The sequence below is a fragment of the Phalacrocorax carbo genome, chromosome 18 (assembly GCF_963921805.1).
Source record: "Phalacrocorax carbo chromosome 18, bPhaCar2.1, whole genome shotgun sequence".
In the NCBI taxonomy this organism is placed as follows: domain Eukaryota; kingdom Metazoa; phylum Chordata; class Aves; order Suliformes; family Phalacrocoracidae; genus Phalacrocorax; species Phalacrocorax carbo.
In genome coordinates, this window is record NC_087530.1 from 2,964,484 (window position 1) to 2,976,850 (window position 12,367).

General features: G+C 51.7%; 1 protein-coding gene across 1 annotated transcript; it reads right to left on the reverse strand.

Annotated features, from left to right (window-relative positions):
- Positions 1-480: 480 nt before the first annotated feature.
- Positions 481-10,319, reverse strand: CUTA (cutA divalent cation tolerance homolog). The gene is made up of 6 exons (XM_064468452.1): positions 10,167-10,319; positions 7,510-7,658; positions 3,800-3,859; positions 2,484-2,529; positions 2,080-2,129; positions 481-1,516 (listed from the first exon to the last, which is right to left on the reverse strand). The coding sequence occupies exons 1-6, from the start codon at positions 10,245-10,247 to the stop codon at positions 1,414-1,416; spliced, it is 489 nt and encodes a 162-aa protein (XP_064324522.1). The 5' UTR covers positions 10,248-10,319; the 3' UTR covers positions 481-1,413.
- Positions 10,320-12,367: the final 2,048 nt, after the last annotated feature.

Below are 12,367 nucleotides of genomic sequence, written 5' to 3' on the forward strand. Positions count from 1 at the left end.
CTGTCCCAAATGGCCTCCACCCACTTAATCTTAGCCTAAAACTTGCATGTTGCACATTGTAGCCCTGACAGGGCTAAACAAAGCTTAGCTTTGGCTGCAGCGCAGGCCTGGTCTGGGGCTGCTGGTGTTCACTTCACGGGCTTTGTGCCTTTTTGTCAGAAAAGGTGCCCAGCTGGGATCCAGCATCTTTGGATTTACCACTGAAAAATTTCCTGCTCTCAGAGCTCAGACCATTTTCCCTCTTACCTTCTCTTTCCTGCACCTGTGAGCCTTCCCCGCACTCTCTGACGGGGCCACGCAAGCCCGCGGGCAGAGCTCTCGATACGTGCAAAGCGCCCCGCGCCGCTTCCCCACGAGCCAGAGGGGAGCAGGTCAGAGCCAGCGGAGCATCGCTCAGCACCAGGCTGAGAGAGTCGCTGCAAACCCACGACGGGCCCTTCCTCCTGCCCAGCTCACCGCAAACTGCAACACATGAGCCTGCCCAGGTAAGAAACGCTCCTGTTTATTCCCTTCCCAGTCACATAAATAACTCGGTATTGTTCCATAGGTAACACCCCATTAAACTATTAACACGAGCATCTTTTTACAAGGTTAAACTTGTCTCAGGTAGAAAGCCACCATTCAGGCGTGGGTAGGGGATGCAGGGCTGGGACTGTGCTGCCCCGCAGCCGGGCGATGCCCTGCTCCTGATGGCACACGGTTTTCCTGAACTGGCAGTGGATATTGCCCGGCTCTCTGCGGCTTGGCAGGGTCAGTGTGTGCGCTGCTTGCGGCTCCTGGTAAATGCTTGCGGTGTCTGCTCAAGTTTGCTGTTTCCTTGGATTTTGTACCACTCAAACCAACATATGTCGCATGACAGCAGGAGAGGGTGTGAGCTGGCGCATCGCCGGGTGCCCGGCCACATCCTGCTGCCTCCGCGCTGGGGAAGCAGGAGGCAGAGCGGGGCAGGATGCTGCGACAGCTGCTGCGGGGGAGCAGGGGGGCCAGGCGGGGTTTCAGGCACTGGCTGCAGGGATGCACGGCACTGGAGGGGCTGCCAGGCCATGGCTACCACCTTGCACTGGCTGCTGGAGGCCTGAGACAGCCCCCAGATGCTGCAGTGTCCTGACCATGAGCATCTCTGTGTACCCTCATCTGCAATGCTGCAGCAGCCCTTGGTGCACGTAGCCCTTCCCCACTTTGGCCTCTGCCATCTCCAGGCTGCATCTCCCTGAGCACAGGGTCAGGCCGAGAAGGGGACGTCTGGAGTGCACACACAGTTCCCAGTCCCAAGCTTCTGTGTTATAGCAAACCCGTGAAGACCTAAGCTGCTTCCCCCCGTGTGCAAAACTCCTGCCCGCACAGGGAGACCGGCACGGCTCAGCACGTTTCACCTGGTCTCCCTAAAAGTGAGGTGCTTTTTGTGCTTTTCAGTTAGTCCTGTGGGACGCTTTCCTCTATCCATTTGAGATAGAGAGGGTTTCCTTGGTCAATAGGCAGGCTGATGATTTCAGGAATTTCAAAGGGATGGATGGATCTAAAGTGGAAACAGATGCAGAGGAACAGTGTCACCAACAGCCCCGTGGTAGAACAGACCCACTCGCAGGCGCAGGAAGCAGAGGTCTCCGCTCCCAGTGGTGTGCGCCAGCCCTGCCCCACAGTATTCACAGACTTCAAAGCACCCGCATCTTCTTTTCACCATGTGAGAATTTTGCTTTGAGTTTGGGGTCTACCGCAGCCAGCAGCTGACTGCCACAGGCCCTGGCCCAGAGCTGGCTGCACTCGCTACTCAATGCCTGGGAAACACAGGAAATCCTGCCAGGAGGCAGCCAGGGAATAACCTGTGTTAGGAGAAGGAGAATCCTTCCTTGTACCCAGTACGGAGGAACTGGGTGAAGCCCAGTAGTTGATATTTCCACCAACCTTTTCTTTTGCTGATGCCACCTCTAGTTTTCTTCTGGCTCACAAGGTACATTGGGAGCCCTTAAACCCTCCCTGGATGGGAATGGGCTCAAGTAACCTGACTCCCAAAGCCTGGGCATGAGGTGGCAGCATACCTTGGATAGGAAACCTGATGCTCCCACGGAGCCAGAGCCTCACCTGACGTAGTTGGACAATTCGGCTATTTTGGATGTCCTCGTTTTCACTAACTGTGGAGAGTAAGAAACCAAAACCAAACCAGGGCAGAGGTAAAGGGGATGGAGTAACCCTGCATGCATAGTTCCAGTGCACCCATCCAGCACGGCTGGCACCCAGCGCTGCAACAGCAGCCCCTCCTGGGCTCTCACCTGGGGGATGTCCCCTGTGGTGGCAGGATGAGGGCTGAGCCAGGCTGCCACCCCCAGCCACCATTGCCATGCCTGCAGGTGGGGGCTCGGGATCCCTGGGTGCTGTCCCAAATATTGGGCAGGTTGGTGCCACCCTCCCCAAACCACCCTGCAGCCCCTTTTGGCTGGGGATGTCTGGGACCAGGGATTTTCATGATGTGGGGAATTGTCACTTACCAGCAGTATTTCAGTGGATTCTTCCAGTTCCCCTTTCCAGAAGTACCTAGATTTAAAAGAAAAGAAGCATCAGCACACACAGCTCTGCATGTAGCCATGCTGATTCCCCTGGGGGCTTTAGTTTCCCAGCTTGGTGCTTTCCGCACGCAACCGTTCCTTTACAAAGTGGTGCTCAAGAAGTATCTGTGGCCCCAAAATTCTTTTGTGCACGTGATTGAGCACCCTGGATTTACAGACCAGAGCTTCCTTGGCTGTGCCAGCCTCGGGAGAGCTGCCTGGGGGGACGTCAGGGCAAAGGAGCTGGGACTGGCGTGGCCTTGGGGGACTGTGTGGTGGTGGCCCTGCTCCAAGCAGCAGCAAGGGACGGTGCCTGCAAGGACCGCGGTGTGCCTGCAGCTGGGAGGCTGAGTGTGGCAGCATCATGCTCTTTTATTTTTTTCCCCTCTCTTTCCCTGTGGGAGAGGAGATGTACTTCTCGTGAGTCAGACATGACCTTTCAAAACATTTATGTTGACAGAAGGCCATCATGATTTCATCTGCGTGCTGGGTTCCTGTGCGAGGAGGCATTTGGAGGCGTCACGGTGTCTCCTGAGTGGGGCACGGAGGAGAAATCAGCTGAAGCAGGCAGGGCTGTGCAAGAGCAACTCAGCTCTGGCCGTTGTAGCTCGTAGGGAACGAAGCATAAGGGGAAGAAGGGTATTAGTGGGTTTGCCCTATCTCAGCAGCCTCAGCTGGGCTATGGGAGAGCCTGGGGGTGTGCGCTGTGAGGAGCCCTGTGGGGAGGATGCAATGTGGGGCCAGGCCAGGGCGCTCCTGCAAGCAAATGGCTGTTTTGGGGCTTTTTTCCTTAACGCCTCTAACAAGTGCAAATCCCTTTGCCTGGATGGCTGAGGATACCTGCAGAGCACGGCTGGTTGTAGTTCAAGGTCGAAGATACTGTTTTTCCTTTGCTGAAAGTGCTGCTTAATATTGTAAAGGCCTTTCCTGGTCCCTATTTTAGCTTCTTTTTAGATCTAAAAACTGCTGCTTTGTCCCCAGGACCTTAAATCACCTTGCTCTTTGCTAGATCTCTGTGTAGCTAAGTAACCAATAAATAAATGGTCCCCGCTGGCAGTCAGGGCATCTGCGCTCCTTAATAAGCTTAGTGCACTTTGCACGGGCAAGGATCATCTCTACCATCTGCAACAACAAACACACCCAGCAGCCTTCTGGAAACTGTCTCCTCTCCCTGGGGCTGCGGGGTGTCTAAATCCTCCTTCCCCTCCCGGAAAGCCTGGGTTTGCCTCCTCCATTGGGGAATATTCAGCCCAACTTACAAGGCCGAGCTCTTCGGCAGGATGTTCACGTAGGCAGCCAGCTTCTTATCCATGATGGCCCTGGGCGAGAGAGGAGGGGGAGGTTAGTGCCTATCCCCGGCTTGCTGCAGCTCAGTGCTTGTCCCCAGCCACAGGGACATTCCCTCGTGCTGCCCCTAATCGCCAGCACCAGCTTTGACATTGGAGACATGGGATTTGGCGTTAATTATTACCTTGGGAAAGCAGAGGCAAAGGTGACCTCCAGCTGGAGCTGCTTCAGCTCAGGTCCTCCTGGCATAGCTGTGGGACCCTCCCCGCCATCCCCACGGCCAAGCAGGAAGGTTGGGTGCTGCTCCTGGCCCGGAGCAGCACACGGGACCTGTCCCTCACATGGTGCAGGGATCCCGCTCAGCATCACCCCTGTGCCCACCTCGCCACTGGGACACCCGGGCAGGGGCTGAGCCACGAGAACCGGGACTGGGATGGACACAAAGGGGTTTGTCTCACAGTCATGTATTTATGCTGTCAAACTGTGTGTCTTCCTTGCATAGCAGACTAAATATGGATCTTGTTAAATTAACAACATCAAGGTTTTTCTACCCAAAACATCCTAGAACTCTGAAGCCCAAATGAATTCCTTCCCTCGGGCTGCCGCCTTTAGCTGTGGGCTGATTTGTTATTGCAGAGCTGCCTGGGTCTGCCAGCAGAAGTGATATTTAAGTGATTAAAGAGTACTGAAGCAATGTCAGCGTGGGTTTTTAGAAGAACTAGGTCAAATGTTGTGTTTTCTGACCACAGCAATGTCTGGGCCCTTCTCACAGGGATGGCAGCCCCCTCCCTCTCACAGGCAGCTCGGTTAAAGGCGCTGCACTAGTGACTTCACCTTTGGTTTTCTTTAACCCTGGCATTGCCAGGCACTACTTTGTACCAAACGTTTAACTTCTAGATGACCTTGAACTGCAGAGAAGGTAGGAGGTATTAGATACTGGAAGGTTTGATTAAACAACCTCCAAAAATTAACCCTTAGTGAGCTAAAGAATTAAAACCGTTCTGATTAACTTCTGCTCCAATGCGAAATGTTCTCCAGGATGTTTTTGGCTCACAGCAAGTTAAAAATTTATTGTCCTTGCATCCAGGGTATGGTACAGACTGGAGGTGTTTGCAAAAATACCAGCCAGTGTGGCCCTGAAGATGAGCAGAAGGAGCCCAGGAGGTGCCTCCCCCACGGCAGCGACCCGAGGACGCCCTGCTCAGGGTGCTAATGCGCCGCTGCGGCAATGCATTGCAACCTGGCCTCTGACCCGTAAGGAAAGCTGGGCTCTTGTCTGCATGTCCATAAGCTCCTTTGCGCGTCTTTATTTATCATCCCTGCTTCCTCTGTCTGTTTGTAGAAGTTTATACCTTGCAACTACGAGCACAAGGCAGAGGTGCCCTTGCGGGGCAGGCTCTGTTGCAGGGCAGGCAGGAATCGGGAGCAGCCCAGGTGCGGCGAGGAAAGCAGCCCTTCCTGACGATCCTACGATGTCTCGCCAGTCCAGCAGTGCACTGGAGAACCAGTGTCTCAACCCAGCTCACTTGTGGGATCAGGTTTAACGTTTAAGCACAGCAAGGCGACCGACATGGACTTCTCTGTGCTGAAGGCTCAGAGGAACTGTGCCCTGAAAGGACAGCCATCAGAGGAGGCTCCACATTGTTTACTCTCACCATGTGTAGCCATTTCAAGGCATTTAATGCTTGTAAAGCATCTTGAGTTAATCTGTAGACCAACAAACTGCAGCAGCACGAGCGGAGATATCCCTGCTGTGTTTATCATGTCAGACACATGGCATGAATCATTTTGGTTTTGTTGCCTGCAACTTCCAAGCCACTTTAGCACAGGAACCTTTTGATTTGCCTCAGTACCTTCTAATTGCTTCTGCTCCATCCCAATAAACTGTGATCCTAACTGAGATCCTGAACTTTGTTCTAGCAAGCTGAGCGGAAAGAAGTGGCCACCATGGGAACGGGAAACGTTATAAGAAGCTGAACGTGAGCTGTGGAAAAACGTCTGCATAATACATGATATCTTTGGGTTGAGTACTTAATGCGTGTTTCTTTGTCCCTGCCTCACAATAGGATCTGAATGAGACAGATGAAATATTAATAAGCTGAAAAGCAAAGAAAATGATACACACAAATCTAAGGCAGGACCAGAGGCTGACAGGCTGCTCGGGTGTTGGCTAAGTTATGTGAGGTGCAATGGCCACAACAGCCACCCCAAAGGGGTCAGCTTCTCACAGCCTGCGCAGGGGAGAGCCTAGATCTCCTGTGCGGACTCAGGGTTTCTTCTGAGGATTGTAAGTTAATAGTAATCCAGATAAACTGGGTTCAAACTGATGCAATGAACATGCCAGATGTTGAGTTCTACCTGCAGCTAATCTGCTTCCACAAACCCTGAACTCCTCTTCCTTAAAACCAGCAGAAAATTTCCTTGCAGTCTGATCCGTCAAACCGAGCGCTCCACGGAGCAACAGTGGAAGAATAAACACGACAGCACCAGCAAAACGGTGGGTGGGAAAAGAAGCGTAAAAGCCCTGTGTCATTCTCTACAACCATGGCTTATTCATCCAAATTCCGAAACAAAGGAATAATTACTCCACCAGTAAAAACGCAACCAAAGGACATACATCTCAGCAATGGGGAGTGATTTATTTCCTTTCCCTTCACTGCAAGATAAGGAACAAAGAGTGGAAAACATTTGCAAAGCTGTTAAGATGAAGCATTTTTCAGGAACTGAGGCTCTTTTCACCAGCTGTGTACAGTTACTCCTTTTTCTCAGAAGACATCAAGTGGTACAGATATTATTCTATTTGAGTTTCTTAATACAGTTGCGGTATTTAAGGTGACACAAAATCCCTTTCAGTAGCCTGTCAGCTCCTGAATGACTGTTTGGGAACACTTTACAGAGGACGGGGAGAGTTTTTGGCAAGCAGCAGGGAAAACGGCGCAGGAGGTGTTGCAGGAAACTTAATGGTCCATCATAAACATTTTGCCAGTCAACATGGCTTCAGTGCTTTGAACAAGCCACCTATTGAGACAGCGGCTGGCGGATATGTGAAAAAAGCCACATGCAAAATATCATGCAAAGTATCTCATACGTTAAAAGAGAGGAAAAAAATCAAGGTAAAGCCCTCATTCCCAGAAGTTTGTCTGGTGAGCAGAGTGCAGGCTTCCAGGAGTACCTCACAAGTGCCTGTTCTGTGTTTGCTGTGGACCACTTTTGTCTTTTATTTATTTTCATGGCAGTGTACTGTGCTTTTTCCCCTCTCCATAAATGCTTCTCCTGGAATTTATCTGTGTTGTTCCAGAGAAGGAGAAGGACTGTGGCAGAACAGAGAGCATGGGGCTGGGCGTTCATCCACCTGAGGACCCAGAGGTTTAGGGCTACAGCTTTAAAATGGGTCTTGAAAATAAAAGGCAGTGGAATAAATTGAGAATTGTCTTGATATTACCATGGCATTGACTTCAGAGGCAATTGTCGGCTTTCATTTAGAAAGCACAGCTCTTGGTAAGTGGATACGTGATACAGAGAGAGAGAAAGAGATAGTGTAAGAGAAAAGGAGCCCCATTCGGATAGAAGTGCAAAGTACAGAGAAGTACAGCTCCTCTCGAGGGACAAGGAAAGGCTTTTTTCCACAAGAAGCTGCTTTCAAACAATTCAAGCAGAGAAGCAGGGGAAAGCGTCTCTGTACCTTGCAATGTCCTTGGCAATCTGCTCGTTGAGACAGTTGATGAAGGCAATGGAGTGGGTCCCAGAGACGTAGCTGCCGGTGACGGCAGAGTGCAGCTGAAGAGCGAGACTCCTCAGCACCGGGTACATCAGCAAAGACAGAGTCACCACCTCAAATGCAAAACAGATGAGTGATGATGTTAGGTGAAATATTGCATTTTGTAAAACTAAGTATTTACATGACCCGTGTCTCAGGGGAAGTCTCCAGTCTTCTTTCTTTCAACATTACAGTAACGCTAGTTGTAATTTAAGTGAAAACACCCTCTTAGGGAGATTCATTCCCCTCTAGTGGGGCCAACCCAGTACTCTGCCAAGTGGTTGGGCAGGAAAGGGTCAGTTTTTGAGGCTGTATCTGCCAGAGGTACCCAGACCTGTGCTGGAGGTGGGCCTGCTCCAGGCTAATGGGAGTTACAGACCCTACTGCATGGCCTCAGCAGCCAGGACTGGTTTTCCAAAGAAGAATCAGGTGGAAAATCACTGATTGCTCTGTTAAAATACATTTCTGTTGCTAAAAGGGGCAAGAAGGGACCCACCAGGCATGGCTCCCACACCAAGCACGTCATCTTTCCTGCTGAGGACACATCCTGCAGCCATCCTTTGGCTGCGTGCCGGGGGTGAGGCATGTCCATCTCTCTGGGAAACGGTGGGGATGGGACCCTCTGCCTCCCCAGGGATGGGGGAAGGAGGACAGCAGTGTGTCAGGTAGGGGTAGGGATCTGGCCAGGGGAAACAGATTTGGGCCAGAGCCTGATGTGGGACTGGAGCCACGGGAAGCCTGGGGTGATACAGTCTGTGCCGGCACCCGGAGAGCTTTCATCCTGCCCTGCCAGTCCAGGACGATTACTCTCTTCTACTGACAGATGTTGTGCAGCCCACCCAGGGCTCGCATAGCACGCAAGGGGGGATAAGACTTAAATGCAGGTTTTAAGTACATTTCATCTTAATTATCTGATACTAATAGGACAGTGAAATTGGATCCTTCCAGGCACAGAAATGCTAATGGCCACAGCCCAGGTCTGTAGGGCTGTCTCTGTCCTGCCGGGCTGCAGAAAACAATAACTCTCTCTCCGTGGCCTGGCAGTGCAGTGGCAACAAGTTGGTTTTGCTGTACATTAGGTGCTGTTCCTGACAAGCCCCGTAGCTGCTTTTTGTACTTACATGCCATAAACACAGTCACATAAAAATATAGCGTTATCTCAGCAGGGATGTTGCTGCAATAGCAAGGTTAATTTGGTGTGCTGAGTAATAGCTGAAGGCTGGTGCCCGTACCCGGGGCTGCAGCACTTGCTGTCTCTGCACAGCTGCTCTTCCCTTTGTCTTTTGTCCTGTTTTTGAAATAAACAGCATCTGGCCCTTATTCAACAACAGTGGTAAAAAAAAAAGCTTGTAAGACTAAGACTATACTCCTTTTCCCTTCTTATTTCCACCCTCCTTCGTCCTCTGAAAAACTTCCCATTACACAGCCAATGTCAGAGGTTTTTTTTCTTTAAAAAAGATTGAATTTTAAAAAATCTTTCTTGTCACCACAAAGACAGGAGCTTCTTTCTGTCTGGAAAATGAACGATGTGCTATATTGGTTGTCTCCTCTTTTCCAGTCCATTTGAGGAAATATTCTTTGTTATCACGAGGCTTCTCATAATACCTTTTAGAGCTGCTTTTGTGCTCTTTTTTCTAAGCCATTTAATAAATATTATGCAAGAAATCCCAGAAGCTACTCAGATAGTTACAAGCCAAACAGAGATATGCTGGAGTATCTGTTTTCCCAGATTAGAATGTAATCATGCTCCCTGCTCAGGAAAAAAAAATCCAACCTGTTCAGCATGGCAATCATTAGTCTTCTTGGAGATGTATGTGCATGTGATGAGGAAATCCCCATGAACATTTGCGTTTGAATATCAGTACAAAAGTGTGCACTTCCTTGTTTTTTTGGGTGTTTTCCCCCTTTTTTTTCCTGGAAAAAAAGGATGAAAGCCCCCCCCCCCCTTTTTTTAGAATAATTTTATTTGCCACAGGATGGTGCAAAAGCGAAGGAGTGAAACTTCAGGATTCCTACCTGATAAACCGAATAAACTCATGACTGCCAAAATGTTAAAGTGAACTCAACTGAAAAAACTGCTGTGAGATTTTAAGTATTTCACCAAAAAGCACTGACCAGCACAACAGTAGTTGAGTTTAGAGAGACTAAGATTTCTGCAAGATTTGTTTTGGCTTTGGTGAACTAAAAACAGCTTTAGGGTTTAAAATTACCATGTTAGGACTTTTTGCCTAGTTTTGATGAGGTTCTGTAAAAAACAAAACAAAACAAAACAAAAAACCAAACCAACCAAACACAACTTTTGGCAATCCTGAGGAGGCTGCGAGCTTCCTCAGCACAACTGGAAAAAAATTCCCAAGAAATTTGCTTTGCTGTCTGCAGAGACTGAGAATACATTCCTCCTGCATGATCTTTTTCTTTTTTATTTTTTTTTTTCCCCAGAGGTTCCCTTATAAAGGGATATAGACAGAGGCATTTCCACGGCTGCCGGGGTTCACATCCACGACGCTCCCCAGTGGGTCACCCGCGTCCCCCCATCCCAAGCACGAAGCCAGCCCTGGCAGCGCGGGAGGGCTCCCACTTACCAGCAGCAGGGTGCCACGGCCCGGCCGGGGGCAGCCCTGGGCAGCGGGCAGCAGCGGGCATCGCTGGCTCAGCCACTCCATCTCCCCGGCCGGGCGAGAGGCTGCGTCCCCTCCGTCCCTCTACCTGCTCTGCCCTGAGCTGGGAAGGCTGCCTGGGAAGGCTGCCCGCAATAAACACTAACTCCTCCTCCTCTTCCTCCCCAGCTGCCTGCAGGCTGGTACCCGCCTGTCTGCCCCAGCGCAGGGCTGAGGCATGGGCCTGTGGGCCAGCATGGTGTTCCCACGGCATTCCTGCCTCCCCACGGACCCTTCCCTGCCCTCCCCTGCCACGCCGAGCCCTAACATCCAGCCTCTCTGCCTGCCTGCGGGCAGCTCCGTGCACTGCTGCCCGACCTGCTGAGCTAGGGAGGATAGATGCCGGAGCCCAGCACCCCCAGAAGCAGGGTCAAGGCCATAGCAGGGACAAATATTCCACGTAGTGTCGATGCTGTCAGCAAAACCGCACCAACATCTGCTGGAGAAGTATCTCCCTCCAGTGTAAGCACTGGGGTGCACTGGGGTCCTTCCAGAGCCACCTCAGGTGCTCTGAGACACTTGCTGATGCCATTTGGCGCTTTGGCTTTAATTTTCCCATCTATAAAATAGTTGTTTCCTCAGATTTAGTATTGTTAGGGCTTTCTACTCTTTGGCTAGAAACTACCAGGGAGCTGCTAAGTCCTGTTGTGTTGTTTGGGCCTAAAATGCTCCTGTAAACAATCCAGTGCAGCGGAACAGACAGCTCCATTCTGTCTCTCACTGTAACTTTATTATGTTACTGTCAGTTCTCATAAGCTATTAGGAGAACATACTCATTGTCAGCCGGCAGAGTACAGCGCTTCTGGTGCAGCAGCCCGAGCCTGGGTTTAGACGAGAGCCTGATGGCTGCACCTCAGCACGCTGTCCTGGCAGGCAGGCGCTGGAAGAAGCCGAAGACACACTGCCTGCTTGGAGGCCTCGGGGAGGTGGGAAATACCCCAAGCTCTGCAGTATGGTAACAGCCAGCCACGTATTTGCTACGCTCAGTTGTCTTTCTTGTTTTCCATGGGCTGAAAAAATGATGTTTTCCTCTGCTGCTGTGAAGCAAACCCTGTGTTTTCATAGAATCATAGAACAGTTTGGGTTGGAAGGGACCCTAAAGATCATCTAGTTCCAACCCCCCTGCCATGGACAGGGACACCTTCCAGTAGACCAGGTTGCTCAAAGCCCCATCCAACCTGACCCTGAACACTGCCAGGGATGGGGCACCCACGGCTTCCCTGGGCAACCTGTGCCAGTCCTCACCGCCCTTACAGTAAATCAACTTAAAACAAACTTTGGTCTCTTCTCCCAAGTCACTAGTGGTAGGATGAGAGGAAATGGCCTCAAGCTGAGTCAGGGGAGGTTTAGATTGGAGATTAGGAAACATTTCTTTAGTGCAAGAGCGGTCAGGCATTGGAAAGGGCTTTCCAGAGAGGTGGGGGTGTCACCGTCCCTGGGGGGGTTCAGACAATGTGCAGACATGGCCCTTGGGGACATGGTTTAGGAGGCCTGGGGGTGTTGGGTTGGCGGTTGGACTTGATGATCCGCAAGGTCTTTTCCAACCTTAATGGTCCTGTGATTCTATGAAACCAAAAGATTTCCATGGTCCTTGTTTCTTACAAGGACCACTGCATTTTGTGCCTCAGTTGACCAGACTGTACACTGAGCAGGATTTGGCGAAGTTTTCAGCGTTGGCTCATTCACAGCCATTGTCTCTTGCAGCCCAAAGGGGCCGCGCTGTCCCCATCCCCAGCGATGAGAGGCAGCGGGGGGGGGGGGGCCGGCACTGCAGCCCCCTCCCAGCCAGCGGGACCTGCCGCGGGGTGCAGCGCTGCCCCCTCGGCATCTCCCGCCTGAACCTCCACGTCCCTGTTTCACACGTGTGACACCGCTCTGTCCCTCAGGCCCGCCTCAGGGGCCGGTTCTCCACAGCCCAGGGAGCGCCGCTGCCCGCGGGCGCTGCCCAACCTCGCTCTGGGTGCACAGCAGGACGGTGAGCCACTCTCCCGCCTGAGGCACTTTCCATTCCCGCCGCCACACGAACACGATTTTCCCCCATTTCTCCTCAAAAGGGCAGCCCCGCCCCCTCCGGCCCTTCAGCCGGGGCCACGCCCCGCGCCGGCCCCACCCAGCTCTAGCACCGC

What these genes read in the sequence shown, in the direction of transcription:
- CUTA (XM_064468452.1), bottom strand. Translation starts at nt 10,247, where the DNA reads ATGGAGTGGCTGAGCCAGCGATGCCCGCTGCTGCCCGCTGCCCAGGGC. An exon ending in GCCGTGGCACCCTGCTGCTG is followed by an intron (nt 7,659 to 10,166) that starts GTAAGTGGGAGC and finishes TTTGCATTTGAG; the next exon opens with GTGGTGACTCTGTCTTTGCT. An exon ending in ATTGCCAAGGACATTGCAAG is followed by an intron (nt 3,860 to 7,509) that starts GTACAGAGACGC and finishes TCTCTCGCCCAG; the next exon opens with GGCCATCATGGATAAGAAGC.